The sequence below is a fragment of the Lepisosteus oculatus genome, chromosome 3, assembly GCF_040954835.1.
Source record: "Lepisosteus oculatus isolate fLepOcu1 chromosome 3, fLepOcu1.hap2, whole genome shotgun sequence".
NCBI lineage: Eukaryota > Metazoa > Chordata > Actinopteri > Semionotiformes > Lepisosteidae > Lepisosteus > Lepisosteus oculatus.
In genome coordinates, this window is record NC_090698.1 from 42,423,337 (window position 1) to 42,441,921 (window position 18,585).

Consider the following 18,585-nt stretch of genomic DNA (forward strand, 5'->3'; position numbering starts at 1 on the left):
TTCTATATATATACAATGAGGTATGTACCTACTTAGCAATAAAATTAATGCATTTTAATTAGCTCTTCCTGTTTGCTGATGGGGGTAGTCTAATGAGATGTCTAATCTCTCCTGTTGCATCTGCAAAGCCAAAGTTAGTCGCCCCGCACAAGTATTTCACCCTGCTGAGGGCTCATCAGCATGGCAGAGCTCACCTGGTTCAATGAAACAGATGTATATATGACTCCGCATTGTGAAATGGTAGGAGCTAATGAGCGATCTTTCCCACAGTTAATAGTGACTCTTCAACACACACCATAAACCTGAAAGATATTCCTTGTGGGCGGTACATGACTTTGGTGATCTGCATAATTTTTATGCAAATAATTTTTAGAAATGTGCAAAATAAGTTGCGTTTCGGCATTCAGGGTAACAGGCACCTTGAAATTACAGCCTTTTGTTTTTGATATACCTAGCACTTCTGAGCTGTGAGTCTTTCAATCTTAACTCTTAGTGATTCTAAATTAGCAAAGCAGAGCAGGGTTTGTTTTGTGAAAAACTGAGCCTTCTTCCTCCTGGCTGTGTTTAGCATTCTGCCGTTCCAGACCATTCTCTATTGCATATTTTAAGAATGCATGCAATCCTGTAAAACGTGCACACAGTGGGACGTATTTGTTCTGGTAGTTTTACTACGTCTCTATAAACACAAAAAATATTGTAACTGAATGGCTTGTAACATTTTCTTTATTCCTTTATATTTTTTGTTATTGGTGTGTTCTCTTTCCCTTTAGTGACTCCTAACTGGTTGTTTAGAGGGAACTATTGTTTAAGTTCTGGGAACACTCGTAAATGACTCTTTTCACCCCAGAGGATTCTAGAGTGTTTTTTTACGAATTTGAAGCTGTGCAGTGTGAGAACCATTATTATACAACAACATCATATAGAATATTGGAGAAGGTGCAGAATGAGTGACTAAGAACGAATTACTTAGAAGAATAAACTACAGGAAGCCCTGTAGGTAGCAAGATTAAAAAAGAGTGAATAGGATCCTGAAATTATTTTGCCTTTCACACCCCGATCTGTGGGATCTTAAATTACCTTAAATTTGTGCAGTGTATCCTGTCATCATTTTGGGATGGTGGTTTAGGATCTCTGGGTGAGGACTGGACTCTGCCACCCACATTGTATAGCATTACCACCACCAGGAGCAAACTAAATGCCTATCCAAGCAAAAGATCCTAAGGACTCTTCCTGGTTTGACGAGGCCCGTTTTTTCTGGACTTAGATCTGACGATTTTGTTGTCTCTTAAGATGTGATGGCCAAATGTTAAGAACTAATATCCTTTTTTGATAAAAAAGTTAATTTCTTTGATTATTGTCTACAAAATAGACACATTGAGTTGTGCAAAGGAGTGTGCTGAAAGTCGCAAGAGATCAGATCCACTGCACATCTACGGGAATTGTGCTCCTTTCATGTATCTGTAATTCCTGCTGAGAAGCTTCTGTGTATAATTCCACATTCTACACACATAGATCTATTCAATTATGTGTTTTTGCAATATTTATAGTTTCAGGGGAGGGCAAAATGCCGTGTACGGGAAAAAAAAAGGCTGAGAAAAGTTTTTGTGTTAAACTGTGGATTAAGTGATTCAAAAGGAATCTGTTACACGGATTTTCTCACAAAAGTTGTGCAGATTAAAAAATAAACTGCACAGATACTGCATACGTGTTTTAACTTAAGGATCTAATGAGCACTAGTGCTTTTAGTCCAGAAGAAACCAGCAGATTACTCTAGGTTATAGAAGCAACTTTGCCAGAGTTCAACTATTCACCTAGTGCACAATTTTACACAAACAATGATATAATTCTGACTCACTGTAAAAAATTTTAAATAAGGTGGAGCCATAAAACAAAGCCTTTCTCAGATCTTAGCGGTATACGAAATGTTTAGCTGGTTAACTCTGTAACTCCCAGACCTTGTGACATAGAGTGTGTGGAATGTATCTGAACATTTAGACTGCTGCCTTGAGTGAAGTGATATCTTTTTTTGATTGTTAAAAAGGGAAACATGTACGTTAATCATTAAATAAATGAGAAACTTTTAGATGGAAATGTAATTAAGCTGTTAGTAGTTGTATGACCAAGGAGTTCAGAATCGTCTTAACTTAACTGTCAGTAGATGATTCCTGCTGAACTGAAATGACAATGCTAGGTAATTGAGTGACAGTTCTTAATGAATCGCAAAGCCGGGTTATGGTCTCCAGCATTTCTAGCTGCAACATCTGGTGTGGTTTTTTGCACTTTGTAATAGTGCTGTGCTCTTTTTGAAGGAACGATGACTTGAAAGAAATGTTGGAAAGCAGCAAGGACTCACTCAAGCTGGAAGCTATGAAAAGAATCGTTGGGGTAAGCTTGACAGATTTAAATGCAAAATTAAATAAGTACAAGAGCATAACGTTTTGGCTGCTGTGCCTCCTTCGGGTGTCGCACCCTTTCTATTTATCAGCGTTGAATTAATAGCTTTGCAGGCAATGCACCATGAGGTTTAAAGCACTGAACATAAAAAAGCAAACCATGAAGTAAACATAGCATTTGAAAAAAAAGCGAACAAACCAGTGGTTTATTTTCTAGTTCATTAAAAGTGATTTATTTCTCCGTTTTTTTAACTGGGGCCGCAGTGGTAAGGCCTCTGGATCAGAAGCTCATGAGTTCAAATGTCAAGGGTGACGCTACTGTTGTACCCTTGAGCTGGGGACTTGCATTGCTCTCCTCAACACTTGCTGTATTAGAAGGATGCTGTCTGGGTCATTGTTGCAGATCAGAGTTTGTTCCCGTTTTGACTTGATCTTGTTAAATGACGGAGTAACTACAAAGAAAAATCACTTGCCGTCTTATCTTGCCCCATCCTGGTCATGGTCTGTGATCATTTTCTAGTTTCTTTTGTCCACACTGCAAGTGTTGAATTCTAATGAATTACCTGCCACACATCCCCAAGGCTGCCCTTGTAATTAATTTTGTATTTAATGGCTAATGGAGACTGGATCTAGCCACAGTCCTGGCTCTGCTAATTTCCTCCCTGTTCCTCTGTTACTTGGCAAGAGTCCCTTTCCACACTGTCACACTGTGGCCATTCAATACTCAGTGGATCTCTTGCCAATAAGTATATATCTGCTTGATTCAGACGAACCAGGAAGAATGCAACATTTCCTAAATGAGTAAGTAGGAGTATATTTACAGTACTGTAATGAAAATGCACAATAAATTTTATCACCAAAGAGCTTTTTCAGTTGTTACAGGTTCAGTAGAAACTGGATAGCATGTACCAGTTGTTGTAATAGACAATAACACAGTTTGGGAACTGGAATATATTGGTATTTGTATTATACTATTTCTTTTCTGATTATTTACATCTGCAAATTTGTTTTTCAGATGATTGCTAAAGGAAAGAGCGCATCTGATTTATTCCCAGCAGTTGTGAAGAATGTTGCGAGTAAAAACATTGAGGTACGGTATGAGAAGTCATGAATCCGATGCACACATGTAATGGTTGTATGGTGTTTTCAGTCATGCTTTTCAAAAAGAAAATAAGCAGAAAGAATTAGTGTAAGCAATGAGATTTGGTTCTGGGTGATCTGAAACAAAAGTTTTGCATGGGGCTATGTTAGAAGATTCAGATTTTGAAAAAGTGGAAAAACACAGGTTCCTGTATAGACAATCATCAGTTTTATTAACTGCTTCCTAGATACGATAAGCAGTGGTATCTTTTCTTGTTCCTTGGATTAATTTCGGTAAGTTGTCTTGGGCAGATAGTTACCTTAAGGCTAGTAAAAAATTAAACTCAAATCAACTCGGCTGTAACATTTTTGTTTTCTTATTTGGTTAGCTTGTCCAGGATTCACATTGCCTTTGCCTTTCTATTACCATAGATGCTGCTAAAAGGAAAATTAATTTTCATTTAAAGCCTCATGGCTGCTCATTTAGCAGCAGGTATTATATTCTAACACTGCATTTTCCATGTACATTACTTGATTTTTCCATAGATTTAGACATATTCATACAAAATCAGTAAAATGGAGGCATCTACAAAAAATCACAGTTACATTGTGGCTCAGTTATTTCCATAAAAGTGTTTCAATACAGCTGCAGATTGGTTACATATAGTGAATTCAGACAGTATAACCATATAAATATATAGAACAAGTCAAAAGCTGACTATGGACCTCGTAGGTTCATATTTTTAGAGTCCCCTCTACCTCCACAAATTTGGAATAATCAATTAACTTAAAGTCTCAGCTGAAGTTAGTCTTGGGGAAACTAGCCAACCAATATGTCTTCTGCCTGCTCTTTGTATTATGGTTATACAATGGGAACAGCAGAACTTGTATGTAAGGCAGTTAGACAGAAGACTGATCAGTCCTTAAAGTTTATCCTTTCTAGACCAGTGGAGATTCTACCATGAGATGTGACCTCTGGTGACAGTCATGTATGAGCTGCCAGCATATGTAGAACAGTGTTATGGACCTCATCTTTCATTCTGAGGAGTTTTTTCCAAATAAAAAATTTGGCTAGCTCTCTTTGATAATTTTTATTAATGATGGTCTACTAATGCTAGGGGATGTTGTTAATCTTCATACAGAATTATACAGAAGCTCACATACTTTGAAACTTGATTTTAGCACTTAAAGTAGTAGTTTTTCAATCTGAAATAACGCACATGACACTCAGACATAAATGAGCCAGCAGACCCACTTCACAGTAGATGAGGTAGAGAAGTGAGAAATGAATTCTTCCATTGAATTAAAGAGAACTTAAGGTACTCCATTTTATGCAAATCTACAGAGGAATTTAGCCAGCACATTAAACTGGCACGCCTATGCACATGAGAAGTGCATCTTTAATGACCATGTAGTCAGGACCTCAGTTCAATATCTCTGGCATGGCACTTCCAATAGCATCGTGTCCTTATTGGGTCATTGGTTTGGATATTCTGATCCAGTGGAAAGAGTGCCACCTACTGGCCCATCAGCACAAGTTCCAGAAGGATCCTGGTTTTGAGAACTAGTATGTTGAGGCTACAATATGGTTGTGCCACTGGTCGACCCGTCCTGACAGTCTAATAGTTCTAATCATGTTTGACATAAGAGAGGCTGGTTTATTTGTTTCACATACAAGTGACATTCAAGCCTGTTACAGCATTACGTGTATATTTACCAGCAAACCATACAGTAGGTGCTTCAGTGGAGACAGATGGACCGTAAAAGGTTTTTATGAAATCACCATTTTAATTTCAGCCCCTGCTGCTCTTAAATTAGGTCACAAGATGCATTGTGTGGCATTGGGTAGTGACTGGTAGCTTCTGTGACCCAGTAATGGATCAGTGGTATGGAACAAAAATAATAGAAGGTTTAGCCAATAAGTCATGAAGTCTCATTCGTGAATAACGATTAATGAATTAAACAGCTGGCAATGGGAGATCCGCCTGTGTTCTTGAAGCTTAATATGGTACTGTTGTGATTAGTTCCTCTGCTGGGAGCAGCGTAACACAGAAAAGCAGTAAGTGGTGGTAGAAAGCTGAGGTCACGTTGTAGCAAGCACTCCTGTTACTGGTCACACAGAGGCTCGGTTTGAGCAGAGAATTTTACTGCACACCTGCAGTCACATATTCCACAGGCCTCTTGTGGCTGACATTGATCGGATCTAATCAAAACCAGCACAGGAACAAATCGACTGTTTTGCTGCCTTCTGTGATTTAATATTGGGATGCTGTGTTCCTAAACTAGTGCAAAAATGGTTTTGGAACAGCAGCCTCCAGATGATTTTTTTTTGTTCAAAGAGAAAGTAATACAGAATCCATCAAGTCATTTATTTGGTTAGATTGCTAGGTTGTGACAGTGTTGGAACATTTTTCATGGTGCCAAGAGTCTGAAGTATCCTCTGGGTACAGTAGTGACTGGCCAGAGACACCCTAAGGTCATGATTTTATTCTCTGATTTAATTGTGACTCACCCTAGGATACTTTAAAGGCCACTACAGTGCTTTAGAAAGTAATAAGTTTACCAGGTAGACTTCAGGGGCTGCCAGACAAGCTTCCTTTTACTGGATGATTTCCTTTCAATATTGTTTTTTTTTGGACACCTTGGAAACCTTCCTGTAACATAAGAGGTTTTCAGTTCTGCCAACTTACACATAGCTGAAAAAATAAGAAGTTCCCCATTTTAAATTGCCGACTGATCCAGGTTTTAGTTTTTGTTAAAAAGGTCAATGTTAAAAAAATCATCCAGCTTTATGCTACTCAAAGGATCAGTTTGATTAATTCTTGAATTTTTATTGCCAGAAAATCATTCACTTGTATGAAGTATTGATTTTGAAATAGTATTGGACAAATTGCTCTTCATCTCACAAGCGCTCTCCTTACAGTGATATCCTCAGAGTGATCGTACAGTAATTCATAATTGCCATAGTAGTTATCAGGTGCTCTTCAAATATGATAATTACCACATTGGCTTATATCAAATTTAGATGTGTTCAATTAGTGGCATTAGAAAATGAGAAAAAATAGTTCTTGGTTTTAAAAAACACTTCAGTAGGAATATATATATATAATATTTAAGCATTGCTAATATATTTTGTATTCCTTTGCATAAGTGTGCACCCCACAAATTGTTCAATATTCCATTTGTGAGTTTCATTGAACCCTAGCAGGTGTTAAGAACTTAACACTTGGGTATAACTAGTCAAAGTTGCACCTATGTAGTAGTTGATATCCTCAAAAATACCTAAAAAGCCTGAAAAGCAGGATTGTATCAGACCAATTGGATGCTTTGATAGAATTTGGATTATAAGCTCATTGTAGAGCAGCTCCTGAAGACATTAATGGGTGTCAGCAAAGATGTGGATTTTTAAGAATTAACACAAAGTTAAGCATATATTTTAAAAACTGTACAACCAGGCCTGTTCTTGGCTTCCTATTCAAGCCTATAAGGCTTACTTTGCATAATCAAGGGTTTGTATAAAGGATTACATTCCAAATTCTCAACAGATTTTTTAATGTACTTCCTTAGTGTACCATGTTATGCTTGTTAAATGTGGCAAAATAACATGGTGAAGTACGGTACATGTTTTCTGTATGCATATGCTTTAGCTACATTTCCTGTTGCTTTACCTATTTTTAATAGCTTGCAGGATGGCAAAGCCCCAAATATTATCATGTTTTAAATAAGAATTCATGCTGTGGGTGGCAACACCTTTGTTTGCCATTGTGAAGTCATATAGGCAGGGAAGCCTCCTTAACTGCTCAGCCAGATTGGAATGCTAAACAAAAACAATAGCGGAAAATCTCAGCAGATGGAGCTCCACCCTAAGGAACTCTGAACCATTTTATTATTGATCAGCTTTAAATTCAAAATCAAAGTTTTTGGCAGAACTATACATGCAATTGCTTTTCCTCTCTATTCCATTGCAGTTCTTACATTTCTTCATTTCTTCTTTCAATGGTGTTGTTTTCTCTTTTGCTGTTTAATCGGTGGATCTGTATGGGGCCTGTACGATGAAGGAATTCTTTCCACTTCATTCAGTGCACCAAGCGAAATTTGTCCTGTTCCTTACCTTTTGGTTTTCATACCTACATGTTGATAAGGTGTGGGAGGTAATGAGAGAATGATGCTCTTTTCACTAAATTATCAAGCAAAAGTAAAAAAAAACAACGCATTTTTATGTCTAAATGCCAAGCATTGTTATTTATCATATAATTATGAATGATTTATGCAGTGTTTGATTAATAAGTAATGTTTAATTTTAATGTATTGTCTGCAATATTACCTAATTTATCCAAACTCTCGTAATGAAATGTTAGAAAAATAGCAACAAATCTTCTGTGCTTCTTGTGTGTCTGTTATTCTGAAAAAGAACTTGTCATTCAGGTTACATGTTCCTTTAATAATGTGGTCCAATTGCTGTTTTTCTAACAGAATGCTTTATTTTTTTAAGTACTAGCTAGTAATTCATATTAGAAGAGCCTGTATTTTATGAACTTGTGAATCTGAAATTTTTCACGCATAATTATGGCAATACAACCTCAGTATTTCAATTATTATCCTTATCAAAGTCTTAACACTTATTTATTAAATTAAAAATTCCTGACATATTAGCACTGTATCCTTTTAAACTAAGTTACGCTATTAATTTGGTGATAATTGATGAAATTATGATTGAAATCCTACTGTTCACCAAGTTCAAGCTGCTTAAATGGAGAAATCGAAATGAATTATGAAATATTTGATCTCTGCACTCCAGATGAAACACTTCAGCACATCAGCAAATATTTGAACACCCTTTCCTCTTTCACACAGTCACCAGTACTGTAGAGAAACGATAACAGCACAAGTGCCTGCTGACTGGTTCTGGTTTTTCTAACAAAACTGTTTTTTTATTAATCTTCCATTGAAAGGGCAGTCCCTTCCAAAAATAATAGGAAGCTCTTAGTCTCTGTGCTGCAAAATAAATAAGAGGGGGAAAGAAAGAAGAAAAAATGTTAAGTGATTTTTTGTTTCCTTGATTAGAGAAATTAGAGAAATTAGAGAAATATGCCTGAGAAATTTACCAGCAAAGCAATAATACTGCAAAAACAGGTACATGTAATGGCTTTTCAGAATGTTGATTTTGTCCAAAAAATCATAAAAGTCCACAAAATCAGAATGCTTCGATTAAGGCAAGTGAATGTTTTCTTTTTTACTTATTTGCCTTTAAATTCTGCTCTAAGTCACCAGCTCTTTCTTTCAGCTGAAGAAATTGGTGTACGTGTACCTGGTTCGCTATGCAGAAGAGCAGCAGGATCTGGCCCTGTTGTCCATCAGTACCTTCCAGCGTGCACTGAAGGTCAGTCTTCATTTAGAATGGGTTTTTCCAGGCTTGCACCGTCACATTTCTGTTGGGGCGCTTCTCCCGAAAATGCACTATAGCAGTGCCGTGGTAAGTGGCTTGTCAGCCAGAGGTCCCCTGGAGCCTGATTTTATTCAAACTGGAATATTTGTATTAGGAATATTCAAGCATTCTTCTGTCATGAAGTTGTCATGGGGTGCTGTTTCAAATGCATCTCCCCTGGGGGGTATTTTTAAAAATGTCTTTCACCTCACATTTCTATCAGTGTTTAAAATCAACACTCACACAGTGGGACTGACAAGGCCTCTGGTGGATTTTGTTTAGAACAGTAGTATTATTAATAATTGCCAATTTTAATTTGACTTTCTCTCCAAATCTGGGAGGGTCCTGACCAAGACTGAGTTCTTGAAAGGGCTGGTCAGAAGAGATACTTGCTGTGTGGTATTTGGTCTTTGTTACGTAAGTTGCATGTGTGTGTGTGTGAAAGATCAGAGTCAGCCTGAGACACATTAGTGCTTAAAACCTTGATTGATGGATCACTAAATATTCGGAAGAATATAATTATATCTTAAACTTATAACCTTAGTGAAGTATTGTTCAATAAGAAATCCAGAAAAGTGTAGTATATGCGATCAAGTGTTAATAAAGCAAATTTTTACAGTATTTCTGATTTTGGTCTCCGGTAGCTGCTGTAACACTTTTTCGGGATTGTCTTGGTTGCTTTGCTTTTTTTGATGAGAGCGAAATGTGGGAGGCTGAAAGACTTTAAAAACTAGTATTTTAAATTGGGAAAGTGTATTTTTGAGGATGATGATGACAGTGTCATATAGGAATTTTAAAAACATCCTCAGGCCTGTGAATGTGAATCTGTTATAGCGAATTGTGATGAGTTGAGAAAGTTAGGCTGTATTTGAATGATTTAGAGAGACATGTTACATTTTATATAAAAACCAAGATTGTTACTGCTGTTGATGTAACTTCATTTGAATAAGATATTGTTCTGTTATTTCTAATTCTGTTGAAAATAATTTGAATAGTTTATTTAATGGTACTAAGCGGATTGGTACTTACAGATATTTCTAAATACAAGGTGGTATTCATTAATAAGTAGCTTTGTTTTTTAAAAGGTTTTTAAATGTTACCTGCTGCTCGCTATGAATAGAACAATGAATAGTTTAGGCCCATCTATCAGGGTGACAGGATTCTAAGAGGGTTTCTGTCATCCAGATCGGTTTCTATGAGTTCCGTTACCTTAAAACTGCTTTTAATGCATATGCCTGAGGAAGTCTATGAAATTCCTGTGCAATCCATTCTTCTCATCCCACATCAGCCAAGCATTGATGTTCCAATTCTAGAAATGTGTCATGGGAGCCACCAGAGACTGCAATTTTGAAATTTTTATTAATTTGATTAATATACTGTTGTATATACAGTAAGTTTCAGACTCATCGAATTACGATGAAATACTTACCTGATGATTTAAAAGTTGTAATCGGGGGCACTTCATTCTTGTAGTCGGTCTTGATACTCATTTTCAGTCTTGTGGAAAATCCATTTGAGCAGAGAAAGACAGCAAGTTCCATCAACACTAAGTCCACTTCCAAACCACACTGTTCTTTTTTTCTGTGGCCATTAACCTTTTGTTTGCTTCCTATAGGTTATATGTATCTCTTCAGATATTATTTTTACGGAGATTATTACAGTTTATTGAAACACAAGTTTCATATTATTCTTTATTGTTCAGAGGCCTAATGAGTTGAAATCAAGTACATATCCAGTTACTGTTAGGATAACACTTGAAACGACTTCCTACACTGTAGTGTTTTTTCATGATATAAGACTGATAATTTTAAATCTATTATGTCATAGTAATGCACTAGGTGTCTTCTTATATGTGTGTATTACATTTAATATTTATCATAGATCTAGATCAAGGTGAATGTAATGTTGCTGTATTCTTAATTAACAATGTCGTATGTTCATATAGCCTTCAGCATATGGACAGTTTTTGTTTTTGCTTTATGTGTCTTATTTTAAAAATAATCTAACTAAACTAAAGACTAAATAATTCTAAAATAAATAAATTGTATTTATTTAAATAAATGTAATGAAATACATTAACCAGTATTTCATTTTTTTTCAGAACTATAGATTTTCTTGTTTTTACCACAGAAAATGTATATCGAGTATGAATCTAAAAAGGTTTGCAAAAAGTAAATGGTTTTCCCTGCATAAATTGCAGACATTTCCACAACTTACAGAGCTAGAAAACTCAAGTAAATGCCCCGTACACGGATATTTGAGCACATTTCTGGACTCGGGTTTTTGAAAGTATTATGGCAGAGGCAGAAAGCAACGGTCAGATATCCTAACTGAGACGTTGACGTTTTAAAAGCTGCCTCTACGATTCTCACTCCTGTACAGAAAACCTATTTCAACCCCTGCTAGTTCTCAATCATGCTTCAATTTATCTTAACAACGGGCTCTGAAAAAGGTACTTTCAGCCTGAAACAGACTGCTGGCACAGCACTTACAGGTAGGTAGTCCACCGTGTATGAAACTGTCCAAGATGGGGCTTCAGAGCTACGGTGATGTGGCACCAAGTTTAAGTATTACAGCATGTTCACAGAGCAAGCAGAGAAGTGTGTGACATGCTGCTCAGAAAGCCAGCCAGCCAAGCATATGATGCTTGAGCTAAAACGCCTACCGTATGTACTGCTTGGCTTTTCATGATGCCGTTGTATTACATTTCATGTGGAATGTAAAAATCAATAATGAAATACATTTTTAACTGCAAGCAGTGCTTTACCTCTTTAAAGGCTTTTGGCAAGAAATATGCAGAAGATTGAAATCATCACAAATGTAAAAGACTGCAATTAAGTATAGCATTTTTAATAGGAAATGAGGAATATACTTTGTTTGGAATACCCTCAAGGATATTGCCTGATATAGCAAGTTACATTAAACATGTAGACGTACAGTTTTTAAGGCTAAAGGGGAATAAAGTGCACTTACCTTTAGGTGTTTTCTGTTCCCTCTGTTTTGTAGGATCCTAACCAGCTGATCCGTGCAAGCGCTCTGAGAGTTTTATCCAGCATCCGAGTGCCTATTATTGTTCCAATCATGATGCTGGCCATTAAAGAAGCAGCTACTGATTTGTCACCTTATGTCAGAAAAACTGCAGCTCATGCGATTCAGAAACTGTACAGGTAAATGAATCTTGGTTAAAGAGATTGAATGGACAAATATTCAAGAATTACACAGTGGTGTAAAGCATGCTGATCATAATTGCATTCTTTTAACATTACCACACTGCTAAATAAAATCCATTATTGCTTGTGTATGCACATCTTTGTGAAATTAATGTTTTTTACCACGTAACATAGGAAACTAACCATTTTGTAGTGTGAGGGCTAAGACTAAAGATTTAATTTAGTGTAAGAGTGAGGGAGGGGAAAATCGAAAACTCTTCAGGTGAAAAGTCTGGTAATAGGTGATTATTTAGAAACTATTTGAATGCTGTAAGAAATATACATTCTTCAGTAGTCAGTTTTTTTTTTGTTGCTTGTATGTTTAATAATTGTATTTGTGTTGTATCGTTATCTTTTCCTAGTCTTGAACCGGATCAGAAAGAACATTTAATTGAGGTCATAGAGAAACTGTTAAAGGACAAAAGCACAGTAAGTACAGTGACTAATCAGTGCCGTCTTGGTGAAATTAATTTGAATTTACTGCTGGCATCTGACATTGAGGGAATTTGCCAAGGATGTCCCTTTACATACATTACGCCTGCCTGATATTGAGGTTTGTGCTTCTGGAGAGAAATAAGCTTATCTGTTGACGACCTGCCTTTACCAAGGCATTTTAAGGCTGGGCCTTTCTGTGCAATAAGAGTTGTTGGACACATGGGGGAGACCTACTCAAGCAGTTTTATGTGGTTACATGACTATGGACATAATTTGTTTATTCATTTTGATGTTATTGTTTCAATGTTTTTAAATGCAATTGGAATTTGCCATTTTTAATTTTAAGTTATAAAGAGATGTAAACACAGTGAACTTCTTTCAAGTGCCAGCTATCATCTACTGAAGGTTGTATTAAATCTAAATGAATGCTAGCTGTAAACAAGTGACTGCTTTCAGTGAAGTTACTTCTTTTTCCTGGGGAGTGGGAATTGCTATGTTAAGCAGACAAGTAAAGAAAATGTATTAACTTGTAATTGATAGGTGACCAGAAAATCTGATGTTCTTTAAATATCTGGCACGATTGATTTGCATTTTAGAATTGGTGTTTTCCATGTTTTTAAACTTTATTTTTATATGTATTATGATTTCTTTTTTGCTCCATTATAAAGATTTTATTATTTTATGCCTTCTTGAAATATGTAATGGTAGCAAAAAAAAAAAGATGCAATTGTTTTTTTCAGAATGTATTTTAATATTAGTAACAATTAAGGCTATAGGCAATATCCCTTTGTACAAAGACTGTTCACAAAGCTCATTTTTCTATATTGTGGTTTATTTACTATGTAACACAAAACGTAAACACAGGAGAAAAGCATTGCCACACTTCATTTAATTCTTGTGATGCATTGAACCAGTATCACCAGAGACACAAGACTAATGGTTAAAATGTTAGACTAGTTTTTTACCTGGCCACATACAAAAGCATACTAGTACTAGAGCTACTGTACATACATGAAACTCTCTGCTTTTGAGTGTTTCTTCACTCCGCAGTTATAAAAACGAAACTAGCATGTGTTCAGGAGTAGACTTAAATGCTAACGTAAATGGGGAGTGTTGGAGCTCGTTTTTAAACATTGAAATATATTATTTGGAGCCCTGCACATTTAAATTAATTTAATAATTGACATTTAGATTGGTAACATACATTCTTGAGGTTATGAAAGGACCTTTGCCAGGCAGTACATCTGTATGAGGTAAAAAGACAAACATAACTCCTCTTTTCTGTCTGGTATTAGAAACAGTGTGGGTGTACTATACGTCCCTTTTGTTTGGATTTAAAAAATCAAGAAAACGCCTAATTTAAATGCCTGTGTAATTAATAGCACAGGTGTTAGGAAATGTGTGAGAATATCGGGAGCAATTTAATTAATGCCCATGATACTTGGTAACTAAAAGAAGATGGCATCATTGTAGTAACCTTTAGAAGAGTTCCTTTGTATCTCTGACAGGCTGAAAACAAGCCCTTGGTGTTGTTTTTGTAAACCTTGTTCATTTAACAAGAGCTGACAGGGGAAAGCCAAGCTAACTTGACAGCATGAAGAAGGTTTAATGCATTCCTTCCTCTATTTAATTTAGGCCTTGTGACAGAGTAATTTTCACTATAGAATGGTGGATTCGTAACAGTTTATGTACACTGTATAAATAATAAAAAAGAAAAGGAGATCTTCATGCTCCCCTTGTCTTGATGACTGGGTCTAAAGATTTATCTTTAATTATCTAAGAACTGTAATGTCAGAAACCAGCAACTGCACTCTCCAGCTTTTTAATTCCCCAATCACAAATTAAAGCATTCACACAACACACTTAAAAAAATAATTTAAATCTAGAAGATGGAAGATGTTCAGGCTACAAAAGCAACTGTAAATTAATTGAAATTCATGTAGAAAATATCATGCGCCAGATGCATTGCATGTTTACTTAAGGTTTTAATGAAGAATGATCACTTCCCTGTACAAAAATGCTCTTTCTCAGGGAGCCTTGTAATGAGCTAGCAGGTGTCATTTGGATCATTGCAGGCAAAACAGTTTTGCTCGAGCGAGATATTTTACCATTTTGTTTGTGTTTTGTTCCTGGCAGCTTACCTATAAAACAACAGTAGTAAATATTTGTTGTTCTTAATCAATTTTATTCCTTGTTGTTATTGGCAATGTAATATTCATTTGTTACTGTTTTGGCTTTCGTGGACACATCTTATTCCATATCTAGTTCCACACCTGAAGAAAATATTTGTGTAACACTCTACCAGTATCAACTAATGAATACAGAAAGGTTCTTTGCAAGACTTGATTGGTTTTGTGGTTGTGTTTTTCTAATATGAAAAATATATATAAAGTATATATTCAAGACCTAATTCTAGTTGAAAAGCGACACATTTGTTTCTAGATGGAAAACTTTCGACTGAAAGAAACTTTAAATAACAGAAATAGGTGGGACACTTTGGTGTCTTTAAATATAAATAAAATATAAATTGTTAAAAGACTTTCATGCTGTAAATGATGTAACCCATTTTTGACCCACTGGACAATTGAAATAATTACTTTATATTAATGTGCTGGTGTTTAGCAGAAATCAAGTTATCTTAAATTCAGGACTGTGGTTCAGATTCATTGAATGAAGAAAACTGTTGTATTCCGTAGCATGTGTATTATAAAATGTCTACCAGATAGTGGAAACTATATCTGGAATGTATAATAACCTTATAAAACCATTCTTTTCAATCTTGGTGTTTAAGCATTTTAGTCACTGTTTAACATTAAAGGGTCAATATTAAGGATTATAGTCAGTTATTGGACTGCATAGAAAGTTATGTTTGAAGCTATAGGACTCCTATCATTACATATTTTATTGTCTTCATCAGACATCGCTAACTACAGTATATGGAAGAAGTGACCCTGACCATTTGATGCTGTGCAGTGAACTTAAGCGAACTTGAGATAGGGCTTATAAACACAGTCAGTTCATTAAACTACAGTTCAAACTTCTGAAATTTCATTATGGTCTTATTTAATAATAATATATATTAATAATAAACTTTATTTTATATAGCGCCTTTAAAGGTGGCTTCTCAAAGCGCTTTACAGGATGACAATAAACAATAAATAAGAAGACTACAACAATAAATAAGAAAATTTCACAAGATAGGACACAATTATAATTACAACAATACAACAATAATAATAGAGGAGACCGTGGAAGATGGTATTAAGAAGAGCAGAGGGGTGAAGAATGGAACCAGTTAAGTAAAGGCTTTTCTGAAGAAGAAGGTTTTGAGTCTGGATTTGAAGGAGTTTAGAGAAGGTGACTCTCTAATATCCTTGGGCAAAGAGTTCCAGAGCTTGGGGGCATAGCAGGAGAAGGCCCTGTCGCCCATACAATGTAGATGGGCTTGGGGGACAGTAAGGAGGGCAGAATTTGAAGAGCGGAGGTTGCGAGGTGGGGAGTAGGGCGATAAAAGTTCAGACAGGTATTGAGGTGCCAAGCCATGTAAAGCCTTGTAGGTGAGCATGAGGATTTTAAAGTCTACGTGGAATTTGACCAGAAGCCAGTGCAAGGACTCCAGGATAGGAGTAATGTGAACACTTGCACTAGACCTGGTCAGGATTCTGGCTGCTGAATTTTGGACATACTGCAGCTTGTTCAGAGTAGATTTAGAAACCCCAGGGAGTAGAGCATTGCAGTAGTCAATTCGAGAGAATACAAATATGTTGATCAGCATTTCAGCCACAGTTTATGATAGCATAGGGCGTAGTCTTGTGATATTTCTAAGGTGAAAAAAAGATGTTTTGACAGTATGCTGTACATGTGGGTCGAATGTTAAGCCAGAATCGAATATTACCCCAAGGTTTTTCAATTTTGATTGAAGCTCAAGTACAGAGCCATCTACAGACAGGGTTACAGGACTGGCTTTACGAAGTTGATGGGGGGTACCAATAAGCATGACTTCAGTCTTGTCACAGTTAAGATGAAGGAAGTTTTAAGTCATCTAAATTTTTATGTCAGAGATGCAATTAGATAGAATAGAGACAGCCACATCAGTGTCGGGTTTAGTATGGATGTATATTTGAGTATCATCAGCGTAAAAATGAAAGCTGAGGCCATGTGATCTTAAAAGCTGACCAAGTGATTTGAAATATTAAATCGTGTTGATCGAATCAAGCAGTGTTAATAGCCGAGGAACATGAGCATACAGAAAAACAGCACTTGACCTGTTTGGGTTGAGGGTGACTTGGGCTACATCATAGACTTACAAAAAGTATAGCTTTCAGTTCCCACAGCTCTGATGGCATACAGTATGTTTATAAATATTCAGTGTTTGTTAATGCATTTTATTGATTTTTATATGTTCTGTAAACAGTATTTTATTTACATGCAAGTGGATATACTGGATTCAAACATTTTTTTCCACCCCTTCTCTTAGACGGTTGTTGTGCAGTCATATTAAATAAGACCTAACTAACCAGTTTCCTTGAGCATAATACAAATACATTCTCTGAAGAATAGTAAAACTCCATGCTGAGTATATCACTCCTTTAGGTGCTAGAGTTGTCAAAACTTTTTTTAAACCTTTGCCGTTTCTTCTTCTAAAGTTTCATTTTATATTTTTTTCTTGATTTTATGATTTTTAATAGCCACGCATTTGTACTATTTAACAAGATTTTTTTTGTTTTCATTGTGTAGTTATGGATGGTTAGTCTTTTATCAGAACTTGTTTTTAGTTTGCTGAGAAAGTAAGTTATTTAGCATACTAAAAAGTTTTTCTATGTATTTTTAAAATATGAAAAAGAACCACAGACATCTCTGTGAGCACTTGAGTGACAGTTGGTGACAGTTAATTTTGGGAGTCTCCCTGTATCTTTCCATTACAACACTTTACACTTCCAAAATAATTTGCCTAATTCACAATCTTTCTGCAAGACTTGAAATAGTTAAAAGGATAACCACACATTAAAAAATATTATGTTCCATTTTAATATAATTAATGACAGATTTGCTACTCAACTGGGATCACAGCGGTGTTATGAGTAGAGACCTAGAGAGACGTCACAAGATAATATCAAACTTTGATTTAAAGTTTTATAGTTAAGATAATATGGGGATAAATGGGTGCTTCAGGGTTTGAAATTTAGACTTTCTCCATCCAGAATAGAAACTATTTCTGGTCACATGCACCTGTTTTATCATTTGTTTCAAGGATAATAACATTTTAAAGAGTATTTGACATCTTTCCCATATAGATTTTAACACTTCATTGTCTGAAGTACATTTATTTTAGTATATCATGTAATTGTAACAATGTGCTGTTTGTGCAGTTTAGAAGCTGCAGTATTTTTTAACTTGTGTTTTGAATCCTGTTTCAGATATGAATAGTCTGATTCAGTGAAATGACGAATGACGGCAAGAAGGCTATTCATATCCTCTGTCTTTTACATTTGCTTGAATTATAGTGAAAATGAGAACTTGTCTTCTTGGGCCAGTCAGTACTGGAGACTCATTAAAATGTCAAATTCAATTGGATAAGTAAATCTGGCGACATACATCTCCACTTTGAGAACCCAGATTTCAGTAAAAGTAATCAGCCCATACTTCATGTGTGTGGAAAGCATATTCCCAGGGGTGCACTTTTTGGTTTAATGACACATTCAAAATACAGCACAATAGTGTATTTTACCCATAATTATAATGGTACAAGACAGAAAGAAAAATGAGTGACACTCCACGTACGATTTTGTATTGTCTCCACATTTGCGTTATTTTGTGCCGGCAAACCCTGACCGTGGCAGTAGAATTGTGATCTTTCTCCTTTTGATTTTGCCTGAATTGAAACCAAATTCTGTGTGTATACCTAAACAAGGCAGAAAAGAGTCCAGTGTGTGGCTAGCCCACAGCTCACACAGGGTATTGATTTAGTATTGTAGGTGGCGGTGGGGAAAGTGAGAAGGAGTGTTCAGTGTTGTATGCGAAGGGGGGGGAGGGGAGGGCCCTG

At 36.0% G+C, this 18,585-nt stretch overlaps 1 protein-coding gene across 1 annotated transcript in view; it reads left to right on the plus strand.

Moving 5' to 3' along the window:
* Window positions 1-18,585, plus strand: part of ap3b1a (adaptor related protein complex 3 subunit beta 1a) — a 119,196-nt gene that overhangs the window by 10,448 nt on the left and 90,163 nt on the right. The window contains exons 2-6 of the mRNA XM_015365489.2: window positions 2,310-2,385; window positions 3,409-3,483; window positions 8,758-8,853; window positions 11,905-12,065; window positions 12,470-12,536. Of these exons, the coding sequence (XP_015220975.2) occupies window positions 2,310-2,385; window positions 3,409-3,483; window positions 8,758-8,853; window positions 11,905-12,065; window positions 12,470-12,536 (475 nt within the window). The remainder of the gene's footprint in view (window positions 1-2,309; window positions 2,386-3,408; window positions 3,484-8,757; window positions 8,854-11,904; window positions 12,066-12,469; window positions 12,537-18,585) is intronic.